The 14,515-nt window shown below is 52.7% G+C and overlaps 1 protein-coding gene across 1 annotated transcript in view; it reads left to right on the plus strand.

Annotated features, from left to right (window-relative positions):
• The window catches only part of RAB6B (RAB6B, member RAS oncogene family), a 59,227-nt gene that overhangs the window by 18,982 nt on the left and 25,730 nt on the right, over positions 1 to 14,515 (plus strand). Inside the window, exon 2 of the mRNA XM_027545689.1 lies at positions 9,824 to 9,882. Within this exon, the coding sequence (XP_027401490.1) occupies positions 9,824 to 9,882 (59 nt within the window). The remainder of the gene's footprint in view (positions 1 to 9,823; positions 9,883 to 14,515) is intronic.

Genomic DNA, 14,515 nt, shown 5'->3' on the forward strand with positions numbered 1-14,515 from the left:
CTGTCAGGAGTCTTGGGCAATATCTTAGTCTGACTTTAATGATTGAGTAATATATTTTAAGATGTATGTCTGTGAACAAACTTTTTTGGTCCAGCCTTCTCTTTTTAGCTTATTTGTCTTTTGTCTTATATAGCTCTCAAAGTTCTTAGTTGCAAATAAGAAAAATCTATTCTCACTCTCCAGTTGATTCAGGCAGACAGTCAATGTATCAGAGCAATGACTAGGGATCTCAGAATCTCTGGGAGGCTCAGAGGACCAGGCTTGGAGCAGCAGCCTGAGTCATACCAGGACTGGTCCAGGGGGAGAGACAGTCCCTGTGCTGAGAACTGGCAAAGACTGATGCTGAAACCCACGTCATGGCTGCCCCTGCATGCAGAATCCAGGGACATCCCACACCTCACTAGATTCATTTCTGGTGAGTCTCACGTGAGTATCTAGTGGGAGAAGCCTAAGTCAGGTGCCTCCAACAGAGCTGCAAGAGAGGCTGCTGGACTGGGGAGGATGGTGTTAGACCTCCCCAGTGTAGTAGGGGCATTCAAAGGGATTGGCAGCTATTCACTATTGTTATTGATAGGTAGCTATTATATCCTGATATTATTTTAAACAGTGATAGCTTCAAAATTCACCAGTGATCCTTTTGTGGGGAGAAACAGGAGAGGGTTAATGCAGATGAGTGCAGGTACTCCTGTGCACAGCTCCCAGCCCGGTGCACCCTCCCGGGGCCCCTCAATCCTCTGTTCTTCCACCAGAGCAGACAATGAAGCACAGACCCTTCTTGTGCTCTCAGGGCTCCAGGTTGATGCAGGTGGGAGTGGGCGTGACAAGTTTGAAGGTTAATAAGAACCAAGGGTCAGAGGGACTTCACTCACAGCAGAAAATGAGCCCCTCCCTTGGTCCTTTTATCCAGCTGCATTTCAGGCTTGGTAATCATTGTCACTCGCCTCAAAGTGGAAGCAGCCCTTAAAGACCACCTAGCCTCACCTCATTGGAATAATATCCTCTTAGCTACGTAAGTGGCAAAGCTGAGATATACATTGGTGGGGGGTACAGAGTGAATGACACCCTACTGCCCCTGACCCAGGACAGACTTTCCTGGTGTCCTGGGCTCAGACAGAGCAGATGGGGACAGGTGGAGGATAGCGGGGAAGCGAGAGCATCAGGGATGGACCAGGCTCCTAACTGGAGCAGGAGAAAGGCCTGGGCCAGACCAGCTCCCCCCGACACTATCCTGCGACCCCTTCTTTGGCTTCTTCCCCCCTCCTCCCTCCTCTGTTCTGTCTTCCCTGGATCCCCCAGTGAGGCCCAGGTGACTGAGCATCCTCTGGCAGAGGGAATTAACACACTTAATTAAAGTGTCCAATGAAGAGCTTTGCATACTTCTTAATTACAGTTTGAGTCCTTTGGGGGATGGTTTGAAATGGAAGTTTCATGTGTTTCCTCGTTCAGCCTACGGTGAGCCAGCTGGCCCCTCAGGGCTCAGGTAGGAGCTGGCAGAGCCCTATTCTGTGGCAGCATTTCTCAGCACAAGGCGGCAGGGCGTGTGCAGTGGGAGCCTGGCCCCTGGGCCCCCATGCTTGTCCACCTTGCAGGAGGGTGGGCCTGGGTTTTCTGGTTGTGAAAACAGAACAAAAGGAAACAAGAATCCGACAGATGAAGCTCGTGTCTCCAGCTGTCGTTCTTATCACCGCAGGGCCCGGGGGCTGTGTAGCCCATGGTCAGGCAGTAATGGGGGGCTTTGTGGACAGGGTGTGCAGGGGAATGGTGGAGCCTTCTTCCCAGGCCCTGCAGAGCAGGGACACTAAACAGGGAGGGCCTGGCCACCTTCCCAGCATCAGGATGAGGACTGGACCCCTTGGTGGGCAGCCCTTCCCAGCATCTCCCATTTATGTTCTGTAAACTGTGCTGATGGGAGATCTGAGTCAGCCGGGCCCATCCTAGGAGTGGGTTGCTTGGCCTGAGCCTTGGGGAAGCAGATTTGCCTTTTTAGCCCTGAGTGACAGCCCCGTGTGACAGCTGTGGACATTTCTGCGACCTGGGTTGGCTGATAGGGTCTCTGGGCCAAGGATGCAGAGACCCTTTCCCTTCTCTAAAAACACAGGGGTCTAAGAGGAGGGCAGCCCGCCACAGCAGCCTGGCGATGGCAGTGAGCCCTGCTTTCCTATCTCCCACTCTGGGCGCAGCCCTCTGACCCCAAGGAGGACCAGACGGGACCCACCGACCATTCAGTGGCACCCCTGCACTGGTGTGGGCGGTAAACACGAGCATGCCCCAGAGAACAGATTTTGGGGCAAGGTTCGGGCGTGGATCAGCGAGGGGGACCCTCTTCAGGTGGGGCATGTGCTGCCAGGCCTTGGCAGACCCTCCATCAAGTCTCCAGCTAATTTCTTAGGCCCATTTCTGGCCCTCATGGATATCTCTCTACCTCCACCCACACCACTGTAGAGATGACAGGGCAGAGAGGAGTCCTTCACAGAGGGAGATGATATTGCACTGGGGTCTGGGGGCTCACAGCCTACTCAGGTGTCAGCCTGTGACCTGGGTACCAGCTGTGCCCAGGAGCTCTCATGGGCACGGACCCCAGACTCCTGGGAGTCTGTGGCTTCAGGTAGTAGCAGTGGTGAGATGTGGGTAAGGGATAGCTGTGTGCAGAGGACGCCTTAGCCTCATGTCACCAGACCTGTCTGGTCACTCCCCTGGGAATGTCACTCCCCTGATGTGTCGTCTCCACCCGTCAAGACCCAGCCCGAGTGCCACCTCCTGCGGGTTGTTGTTCAGTCACTCAGTCGTGTCTGACTCTTAGTGACTGTAGCACACCAGGCTTCCCTGTCCTTCATCATCTCCTGGAGCTTACTCATGTCCATTGAGTCAGTGATGCCATCCAACCGCCTCATCCTCTGTCGTCCCCTTCTCCTGCCTTCAGTCTCTCCCAGCATCAGGTCTTTTCTTTTATGGTTAATATTACTTGCGCTCTACAGAAGAAGTAATTACTGGATTTTTCTGCTTCCATTTCAACTTTGGAAACAGGTATTAATAGTTTCTTATGAAGTTACACATACACAAACCCTTTGATCTAGAAATGTTTACTTCTAGGTTTTTCCCCAAGAGAAATGAAAACATAGATCCATAAAAAAATGTGGGCACAAATGTTCATAGCACATCATGTTGTTCTTATTTGGTCACTAAGTCATGTCCAACTCTTGGCTACTCCGTACACTGCAGTGCACCAGACTTCCCTTGTCCTTCACTATCTCCTGGAGTTTGCTAACACTCATGTTCATTGAGTCGGTGATGCTGTCTAACCATCTCATCCTCTGCTGCCCCCTTCTTCTTTTGCCTTCAGTCTTTCCCAGCATCAGGGTCTTTTCCACTGAGTTGGCTCTTCACATCAGGCGGCCTAAGTATTAAAGCTTCAGTTTCAACATTAGTCCTTCCAATGAATATTCAGTGTTGATTTTCTTTAGGATTGACTGGTTTGATCTCCTTGCAGTTCAAGGGACTCTCAAGAGTCTTCTCCAGCACCACAGTTTGAACGTATCAATTCTTTGGCACTCAGTCTTCTTTATGGTCCAACTTTCACATCTGTATATGACTACTGGAAAAACCATACTTTGACCATATGGACTGTTGTTGGCAAAGTAACATCTCTGCTTTTTAATATGCTGTCTAGGTTTGTTACAACTTCCTACAGGACACCTCTGCAGTTCCCCAGCAGAGAGTGACCTTGCCTTTTTTTTGTCTCAACTTGCGTTGCCTCTTGGGTGTTTGCACCTGACTCTGGCTCCGTCAGCTTAGCCAGGCCGCTGCTGCAGGGCAGAGGGTCATCTGCTTTCCACTGTGGATTCTGTGCCTAGCCTGGGTCTAGCACAGAATGAGCCCCCGGTGGGTGTTTGAGCAAGTAGAGATGCCTCACATCCTCTGTTGCTACCTAGAAGCCACCTGAAAGTACAAAAATCCATTTTCCTGGGACCTGCACTGAGATGGGGAGTGGGGGTCATGGGAGACTGGGGAAGTAAATGGCCCCATGGGTGAGGTCCAGGTGAATGCTGCTGGCTATAGCTTTGATAGCATTGACTATACAGACGTTGGTCAGCAAAGTGATACTCTTCTTTTTAATATGATGTTTAGGCTTGTCATAGCTTTCCTTTCAAGGATCAAGTGTCTTAATTTCATGGCTGCAGTCACCATCTGCAGTGATTTTGGAGCCCAAGAAAATAAAATCTGTCACTGATTCTGTTTTATCCCCTTCTATTTGACATGAATTGATGGGACCGGATGCCATGATCTTAGTTTTTGAATGAATGTTGAGTTTCAAGCCAGCTTTTTCCCTCTCCTCTTTCACCCTTATCAAGAGGCTCTTTAGTTCCTCTTCACTTTCTGCCATTAGAGTGGTATCCTATGCATATCTGAGGTTGTTGATATTTTTCCTGGCAACCACTCCAAAATTTAGTGGCTCAAGACAATGAGGCTATATTCTTTGCTCAGGAATCTATAGTTTGGGCAGGTCCTAGCAGGGAAAGGGTGTCTCCGATCCACTTTAATGGCTCCAAGGGTGGGCTCGAGTCACCTGAAGGCTCCCCCACCCACAGGTCTGCTGGCTTGGGGTCTCCATTTCTTGCCATATGGGTGTCTCCGTGTGGTCCTCCTGTGTGTAGGCTGCCTTCGGCGTCCTCTCAGCATGGCGACGGGATTGGAGGACTAGCTTCCAGAGTGTGGAAGCTGGAGCGCTCCAGACAGAAGCTGTGCTGCCTTTTCTGACCTTGCCTTTGGAGTCACACACAGTGCCATTTCTACCATAGTCACAGGCCCGCAAATTTCGCCCCGGAGAGAGTGACAGCAATGCACTGTAAGGAGAGCATGTGGGCTGGGGCATATTTTGTGAGCCATCATGGACATTACGATCTGCCACACCTTTCCCACCGCCTTTCTGCGTAAGACCCTTCGGAAGCTCCTGCCATGCCTGGGAGGGAATTGTGCTCCGCAGTGTGGCCACAGGCCTGGCCATCTAGCCCTGGCCCACTGGGCTTGCTTCTGATTTGGGTTTAAGTCAACCCGGTGCCCATACAGAGCTCCCTTGAACAGTGTTTGTTATCTATTCCTCACACACCTGGTTGGGCCCCATTTCCCCTGAGACCAAGGTCAGACGTGGACCTGGAGGGCCCCAGTGTGTCCCCAGGGCTCCTGGCCAGGCTGCTGCCCCTCCTCCAGTGTAATTAGCCTGTTGCTTCCCATCCCGTCGCCTCACACAAGTGTCCTGTCTTCCTGCCTCAGCACTCACACTGTTCCCTCTGCTTGAAATACCTGTTCCCCTCCAAACCCCCGCTTCCCGCTGGGCTGCTCCCCACCGCTTGTGGCCTTCCTGACTACCAAGCCACACCCCAGAACCCATGCCCTTTGTGACCTCCTGCTCTGCTGCTGGCCAGACCTTTCCATAAACCAGCGCAACGTCCTGCACGCGGTGAGTCTTAGGCGTCATACCTGGGTTTCCACATCAGCTCCACTGCTTCCCAGCCACATGACCGTGGAGATAAGAACCACCTTATTGGATACCGATGAGGATTAATGAGGAAAACTAAGAATTTCTTGTGTGGTGCTGAGTAGAAGATCAGTAAGAACGTTTCCATTCCTTCTTTCTGGAGCTTCCTAGTAAGTGCTCAGGATGAATTTTCTCACCCTCATTTGGGTGAAAGAGGGAAAATGTATCTCCCTGCTTAATCCTGTGGGCCTAAACCGCCAGAAGATTACGAGAATATTACCGAGCTGTGAGCAGAGAGGAAAAAGCTCAGTAATGATTTGCTTGCTTATTTTTAATAAAATCCTGCCAGAAGAGCTGAATCTTTGCTCCTGAAAAGAGCTCTGCATTGCTGTGGTGGTATCTGAGAGCTGTCCTTAGGGCAGTGGGGCAGTGTGACCTTGAGAACAGAGCTGTGTGGGCAGGACGGCCCTCCAATAGGATGCAGGGGGCCGCAGAAGGATGGGGGGGACCTCAAGGGAGGGCCTCCTTCCCCTCCCCCACCCCTCCTTCCCCTCCCCCACCCCTCCTTCTCCCCCTCCCCCACCCCTCCTTCTCCTTCCCCTCCCCACCCCTCCTTCTCCTTCCCCTCCCCCACCCCTCCTCCTCCTTCCCCTCCCCCACCCCTCCTTCCCCTCCCCCACCCAGCCCTGTCTGAGCTGCTTGAATGTGTGGCCCCTCTGGGGCCTCCCCTTGGCCACAGCCCAGTGGCAGTGCCCAGTCAGGTGATGGTTCCAGCTGTCCTGCTGCTCTTTGTGGCGAGCCTGAGAGTGACCCGGCAGGTGGGTTCTCCGTATCCAGGTTCCAGCACCTTCCACCTGGGGCAGTTGTTGAAGGCGGGGTGTGGGGTCAGGAAGAGGCCTCGGGCCTTCAAGGGGAGAGGAGTGTGGACGCAGGGGCCCCTTGACCCGCCCTACTTCTCAACATGACACAGGGCAGCAGTAGGTGAGAGGCTCCTCGGTAAAGCTCTGTCTCAGGGCCCTGGAGCTCCTTTCCTGCTGCTGTTGCCGGACAGCATTGCCTGGGGCTCTACTCTGAGAGGTGATCAGTCCCCTTCAGGCTGGTGAGCCCCGCCCCAGAGCCCCGAGGCCACGGATCAGGGTGGAGGCCCGGCAGTCAGTCTTAGCCAAATTGGGGCTGGGCAGGACGCACTGGCCACAGACACACCGGCCACACTTGCCTGCAGTGAAGGGTGCAGACCCAGGCCCAGGCGAGGAGGAGGCCTCCAAGTAGGGAGGCCAAGTGGACAGGTTCAGACAGAGTCTGAGCCACGCTGGCCTGGCAGCCGTGGAAAGAGTATGGGTGGTCTTGGGGAAGCTCTGAGGCAGGCAAGAGGAGGGCTTCTGTTCTGAGAAATGAAAAAAACTGACCTGGAAGAATGGTGGGAAGAAAACATTCCCTTTTGCATCAAATCCATAATGAGGCTGTCATTCAGTACGGGCCTCAGTTTGGGGTGCTGTACCCCACGTGTCTTAACCCATCCATCCTTGATTTTCTAAGCCTTCCTTTTGCTTAAATTCCTAGTTTCTGGCCTTCTAGGTTGGATCAAGCACTGCCCAAGTAGGGGGAAACCCTGCCTCCTGCCCATCCAAGAAAAAGGTTCCTTGGCTTAGGCAAAGCCATTCCTGGGGTTCCATGACATCTACAGTGGTGGCAGTGATGACCTGGCAGAATCCTGCAACCCAGCACGATCCAGAGATGCTGAGGAGCATGAGGCATAGGAACTCAGTCCCTGGTCTGACCGCCTCATCCAGGCCCCACTCAGCTTTGGCCCTGGGCAAGGAGCTGGCAGCTTGTTTCCCCTTGTGTAAAATGGAGATGCATAAGTACCCAACTCAGAGTTGAGGACTAACCAGGGTGGACTTGGGGGCTTACTGTTGCTGCAAGCACAGAAGTCCTACAGGCTTTAGGCAGGCAGGTATCCCGTCTCCCCCGTTTATTACTGCCGTGTAAATCTGTGTCTGGCACAGCCCCTGCGGTGTGTGTGACACAACCTCCGTAAATACATGGTTCAGGTGGTCATCTTTTATGGGTCTGTGAGAAAGCCGAGAAAATACTGACTCTGGCCAGGACCCCATGCCTAAAAGGTTGTCCTGTGCGGTCCCCAAAACGCTGCTTGTTTCTTGGGCATTTTCTCCTCCTGCCTAGCCATTACCCTGCAAGCCACTGGGGAGCCACTGGTTGTGGCTGGTGCCCCTAGAAGGGACTTGGCAGAGAAGCCTTGCAGAGATTTCTGCTCTCTCAGCTCCTCCACGAGCCTCCTGTTCCCTCAGTGGCTTTTAGGGGATTCTGCTGTCTCTCCTTCCTGTCCTGGGGAGGAGCGTGTTGGAGGAAAGGACTGTGTCCCTTCCCCGAGGTGTAAGGTGCTGCGTGTCGCCACAGACGGGAGCTCCCAGCAGGCCGTGCAGTGCCTCTTTACCTGAGGCTGCAGGAACTTGCCGTTGCTCTTGGAAGAGGAGGATCCATGCACTCCCTGATTTCATCCTCTTCCTGCTGGCTTGGGGTTGCTCCACTTCTCACTCTGGGTTCCCCTAAGCAATTAACAGCCACACTTTTCTGTGGCCTCAGAGTCAATCCTCCTAGCGTCGGAAGCCCCCACTTCTCATTTTCATGTGAATTTAAGCAGAGATTTAAAGCAATTGGAAAGCACTTTACAGATTTAATTTGTACTGGACGCTCAAAGGGCAGTTTCCAGGTAAACTTAGCCAAGAGATCCTGGGTCTATTACTGCTCACCCCAGAGATGTTCAGAAGAGAAGTGGGGCTATTCTGACAGCAGCAGATACACTGCAGTTCAGTCCTGGCACTACCTGAGCTAAGCTGGTATCAGATTGCTCAGGTTTAAGTGGGGGACTCACAGTTCCCCACTAGACTGACACCCACCTCAGACACCAGCTGTGAGTGAGGTCCCCAGGGTCCTGCACTTCTGACCAGCTGGCTACAAATCTAGGGGTTCCCCCAGCCCTCTTCAGGTTCCATAATTCACCAGAACAACTCCCAGAACTCAGGAAAGCACTCTTACTTACAATTATAGTTTTACCACAAAAGATAGGAATCAGGAACAGCCCAGTGAAGAGACACAAAGGGTGGAGTTTGGGCAAGCCTGGAACCAAGCTGCATGCCTTCTCCCTGTGGAAGACGACTGCCCTTTCATTACAAATGCCGGCTGCCAGGAGAGGGCTGCCCTTGTCTGCTGTACTGCTGAGGCTTCCGAACTGGAAAGGGACCTTTCCCAGGGGAGCCCCGTTGGGTTGCCTTGGCTCCGTCTAACCAGGGACCAGCCACACTGCTAGGTTCGGCCTGTGGACATCCCATCTGAGAACTGGGGAGAGGCAGAATGGAGAACTCTTGGGCGCTGGATCTTTTGCTCTCCCTGCCAGAGTTACCTGTCTCTCACAGCCCAGAGCAGAAGGGACTCTGAGCCAAGCTCAGCGGGTCCAGTCTACCTCTGAGCCTCCCAGGGCCATAGCAGAGGCTTGGTGGGACGGTGTAGCATTCCATACTGGGCCTGACCCAACAAATGTTCCTTTATCACCCTTCCTCCCCACCCAGATGCTCAGAGATGCTGCTACTGCGTTTCTGCCACTGCCAGGCCTCAGAGGACCTGCACAGGGTTAGGTCAGAAGCCAAATCCTGCAGTTTGGGAAATTAGAAGTATTTACGGGATTCCACAGAGACTTCCTTTTTCCCTTAGTCCTACCAGTAGTTCTCAGTTGGACATGTTAATGCCCTTAGGGGGATTTGCAGATGTGCAGGGGAGTCCTCGCTTGTCACAATGACTGGGGATCCCGCTGGCACTTACCCAGCAAGGTCCAGGGACGTTAAATATCCAATGAGGAGCTGGGCAGTCAGGTACACATTTTGAAGAATAGTTCTGCCCATGAGAGACACTGGGGAATGATCCATTTACTTCCCCTGCCCTCTGGTTCCTTGGAGAGTCACCTTCCTCATCAGTCTCCAGGCTAAAATAAAAGGGCGTGCCTCTGTCCCAGCCTGTGACCAAGGGCAAAGTGTTATTTCCAGGTGAATGTAGGCCTGTGACAGAAGCATTCTGTAATGCACACACTTTCTCTGATCGTTCTTATATGGCTCTTATGGGTCAAGGAAGACCTGGATTTGTGTGGTAAGAGTTCACAGGGCAGGGAGTCCCCTGCAGCCCACCCAATGACCTCAGTGTCCCCACCTCCCACTCTGTTTCTGAATCTCATCTTTTCCTCTGGGCTTTTTGATTTCATTATCTGTTTTCATGGCATGAAATGTGTTTAGAGGAGCCTGGCCCGGATCACAGCTGAACCCCTCTCTTCTTGTTTTACAGTCGGGAAGACATCGCTGATCACACGGTTCATGTACGACAGCTTCGACAACACGTACCAGGTGAGTTCCTGGGTCCCTGCCCCTCACTAAGCCTCATGGTGTTTGTAGCCTTGACGGCTGCCTGGACACCATGCCAGCCACCCTCCCAGGACTGCTGATGCTGGAGGAGAGTAGGGTGTGCATGGGGTCCAGGGCATCTATGTTGCCTTGGAGGAGCCTCCCATTTGCACCCTGGTCCCAGCCCACCAGTAAAGACCCTGAGCCCTTCTAAAGCTCCAAACCTCAGTAAGAAAATGTTTCCAGGAGAGAAAGGACAGCTTTCAGTTTGTGTTCTCCTGCCCCCGTGGCAGGTCTAAATCATTACAGTGTTTGGATTCTTGAGAGTCATATGGAGGTGGATGGACAAGATTCTAAATGAGGGTCGTGAAAGAGCAGTAGGGGAATGTGCTTCTCTAACGTGGCTGTTGGCTGGACCTTCGTGTGTGTGCACACACACACATGGTTGCTGGGGCCCTTCCTTCCCTGGAGAGACTAGTGTGATGGGCCTACACTGCTCTACGTGGGCAGGAGGCTAGGTGAAGTGACCTGAGTGCCCCTGGCTCTCAAGGGAGATCTGGAGTCAAACAGAAATGGCTCCAGGAGCCAAAGGCTGAGCTCTTGAAGGTCAGTATCATTTCACTTTTCTGGCACCATGGGTGAGTGGCGAGGTTTGTCAAATGAAGCGAATTCCCCTGTAATTATAGCTGTTATCATAAGGCACCAAACTTAATCATTTCAACTATTTTTAAGAAAAAATGTATTGTTTTCTTTCTTAAGACAGACAAGTAGTAGTGCATTTTTCTAAGCCAGTGGGTTCTGGGAGTTAGTAGTTCTAAGGGATGTTAGTAGGTGTTTGGGGGGCAAGAGACTGAGGATCACTGGTGAACAGAATTCTCCTGCAGGACTTCTCAGGGCCTTTTCCATATCAGTGCATGGTTTTGATCTGCTGAAAGATGTAGTGTGCAGAATCTCCCACATGTATTTGGTCATGGAATACTTCTGTCATTGAGTCCTCAAAGGATAAATATTTATAGAACACCCTGAGGACTGTTGTGCTAAGAGGTTTCCCCACCTTCCCGGACTTACAGAACATGCAGAGCACAGCTCACTGCCAATTATAGTTCTGTGTCTATTCTTTAGTCTGTCTCACTCTGGACCAGTCAGCATGCCTGTCTAAAATACAGCCCCTTTCTCTGCCTCCCTCTTATCCCTTCTTTTCTTCTGCTGTCATTTGAAATGCCAGATAACTAGTAGACTTGGTAAGAATTGACTAGAGGGGTGACCCGAGTGATGTACACAACCCTGGACATCAGCTCTGGGATGACTGTCTCAGCCACACTTTGTCTCGTTTGGTACAGGCCACGCTCTCTACCAGGGTGGGCTTGCCAGAGGCTTCTCTTCCCTGCAAGGGGAGTCTTCCTGCATCACTTTACATCTGAATCACAGCTCTTTAACTTCAGTTCTTAAGTCTGACTTGGTGTTCACTTGTGTGTGTGTATGAATGATCTCACAGAGATTATTTTGATTATTTGATCTTTCAAGTGTTGTAATACTTATAATACTTGTTGATGCCCCATTGATAATAGTGACACTCCTGGCTGGTTGGTATTCCTGGCAGTGATGGACAGCAGAGGAGGCCTCAAGGTCTTTGCAGTGGCCCTCAATAGCCTCAGTGGTCTTTTGTTGTGGATCAAAGCCTCAACTTCTCCCCATGTTGTTTGAGTCCCTCAAAATCTCAGCCCACCTCTATCTTCAGTGTCATCTCCCATGACCCACTGCTTGTCCTATATCCTGTGGTCCAGGGGCCTCCCTGCTTGCTGCTCCCAAGTCAGTGACACTCTGAGGCCTCCAACACTGGGTTTATGGTGTCAGCTTTGCTGGAATGCCCTTCCCATTCCTCCTCTCTGCTGTGAAATGTTCTTCTGACTCACCAAGGCTCAAGTGCATGTCTGCCTGTGGTTGGGCCGTGCCATGCTCTGTGCCCCATGGTTGGGCCGTGCCATGCTCTGTGCCCGTGGTTGGGCTTTCCCCATACTCTGTGCCCCATGGTTGGGTCGTGCCACGCTCTGTGCCCCATGGTTGGGCCGTGCCATGCTCTGTGTCCCGTGGTTGGGCCGTGCCACACTCTGTGCCCCGTGGTTGGGCTGTGCCACGCTCTGTGCCCCGTGGTTGGGCCGTGCCATGCTCTGTGCCCCGTGGTTGGGCCGTGCCATGCTCTGTGCCCCATGATTGAGCCGTGCCCATGCTCTGTGCCCCATGGTTGGGCCATGCCATGCTCTGTGCCCCATGGTTGGGCTGTGCCATGCTCTGTGCCCCTCTGCAGCTCCCTCTCCCCAGTACGCCGTCCTCCTGGCTCTACAGGAACGCCTCCTGCTTTGGCTGCTGGATGGGCTCTCGGCTTGGCTGAGGCCTGGACCCCTCAGATTCAATGCCGCGTTCAGGGGCCCTCCCAGGGCCTGCCCACAGCTGGTGTCAGTTGCCACAGTGGCGTCAGGAGGGACTGTCTGCCTTGATTTTTAGACCCCATCACACTAAGTTGCCACAGTGGCCCCGTGTCAATGTCCAGTGTCGTGGAAACAAGCAATGAAAGCCCAAGTGCCCTCCCCACCGCAGGCTCTTCTGACTTCTTTTTTTTTGACTGCAGGTGGAATTTCTTTCCTAATACCTTCTAACATGGTAATTAGGCTGGGAGGCTGGGGCTCCAATTCTGTGCATACACAGGCCCATTTTAATAAATTCTCTGGAGATGGAGAGAGGGAAACGTTAGTTTTTCTTAACATGATGGCAGAGGCACTTGGGAAGTAGACACCAGCCCCGAGGGCTCTGGGGATGTTCCCAGTTGTCCCCTGCATGGTGCTCACTCCCGGCACTGCCCACTCATACCTCATGTATCAGCCCTGTAGCCCAGCAGCGCCCTCCCACCTCACCTTCATTGGCTGAGGTGCCCAGACAGTTTTCAGGACTGACTCCCTCACTCCCACCTTTGCTGCGTGCCTCTGGCTCTGTCTCCTGCCCCCCTCCGCTGCTCACGTACTCTGACAACACGTTTGCCACATGCTTACTCTGTGTTGCCACAGAATCTGGCTGTGCCCTGAGGCAGGGCATGGACGGTAGAGGGTGTTCAACCTCATCCTGTGTGACAGCGAGTCCCCCTCCTACCCCCATGTCTGGGGCTGAACTTGCCTGAGGCCCCAAGGGGCTGGCATGAGGACCTGGGCATGCAGAGTGGGGTTCCCCACCAGACCTCTCTGGGATCCTGCTGATGAGGCTTTAGCGGCCCTAGAAGCTCTGTGGGGTTTGGGCTTATGGGGCAGAGTGGAGAGCTAGTGGGGCTTCCTGAAGGCTGGCTCTCATGGGAATCAAAGAAGCCAGAGTTTGTAGGAGACAGGCCTGGGGGCCTGGGCCAGGGCAGGATGGCAGTTGCAGCAGGGCCCACAGACTTGGGGCAGCTCTGCGAGTGGAAGGGCAGGGAGGGGCATCACGCATCAGTCATGCAGGGCTGAGTGAAGGGGCCTGGGCTGGACACACAGAACCGTGGGAGGGGCGAGCGAGCAGACTAGGCCTGTGGGGTGCAGAGGAGGGAGAGGCTTGAGTGGCCCTGGGTTTCTGTCCAGACACCCCGGAAGAGTGTCAGTACCGTGAACACAAAGGAAAACGAAAAGTCGAGTGGGAAGTAATGGTGGAACAGCCAAGTGCAGATGCTTGAAAATGGCATTACGTGAGTGGGCCCAGGAAGGGCTGGCAGCATCTGGATCCCTGAAGCCTCAAGAGCTGATGAGTTTCCTGGGTCGGATTGTAGACAGCAGGCGGAGGGCCAGGAAGAAAAGCCTTTTTCCACAGAACCCAAGAGGCCATGTGTGCTTAGGTGGTGTTCAGGTAACCACCTGGCACCTGAGGAGACAGGGGAGGGTCTTCACCCCTGTTGAGGTGCTCAGAGTGGGGTCACACATAAGGAGAACTGAGTCACACACTGAGTCAGCACATCCTCTCATATTAGCTCCTCCTTTTTCTCCAAAACAATGCTGCCTTCAGAGGCCTGCGTTGAAATCCCACCGCTGTCACTTAGCTGAGAGTCTGGGCTAGCATCCTACTTTCTTAGCATTGCGTTTTTTAATCCAGAAATTATTTGGATGGCACTTAACCCCTACATCACCTAGATCAGTGGCCTCAAACTTCAGCAGTAGGAATGTGGTCAATTTGTATTTAAAGCATAGCTCATGGACGCCTTAAAGCCTAGATGATGGGAAATTTTAGATCAGAAATACTGTTGATACCAATGTGAATTACATACTCTACAGAGAGCAGTACTAAACAACTCCACTGCAGATGAAGTTGATGATGATGAAGTGAAGTTAACAATAACTTGCTCACAGAGTGTTTGTATGGGAAACCGCGGCCCGCCTATCCATGCCTGCGTGTGCATCTGTGCAGAGCTCTGGCACTCTGCCGGGTGCTGCCGGGTCCCCAGGCTTCTGGCAGAACCCTGAACTCTGTCTTTGGCCAACTCTAGCAACACGATGATTTTATCATATTAATACAGTTAAGAAAGAGTTCCATGTTTCACAAATACTGGGTTCTGTGGTCAAAATGTGAGGCAACACTCTTATACAGTGAAATACCCCTAAATGCCAGGCAGCTTGGCAAGGTGACTCTG

The sequence above is a fragment of the Bos indicus x Bos taurus genome, chromosome 1 (genome assembly GCF_003369695.1).
Source record: "Bos indicus x Bos taurus breed Angus x Brahman F1 hybrid chromosome 1, Bos_hybrid_MaternalHap_v2.0, whole genome shotgun sequence".
Taxonomy (NCBI): Eukaryota; Metazoa; Chordata; class Mammalia; order Artiodactyla; family Bovidae; genus Bos; species Bos indicus x Bos taurus.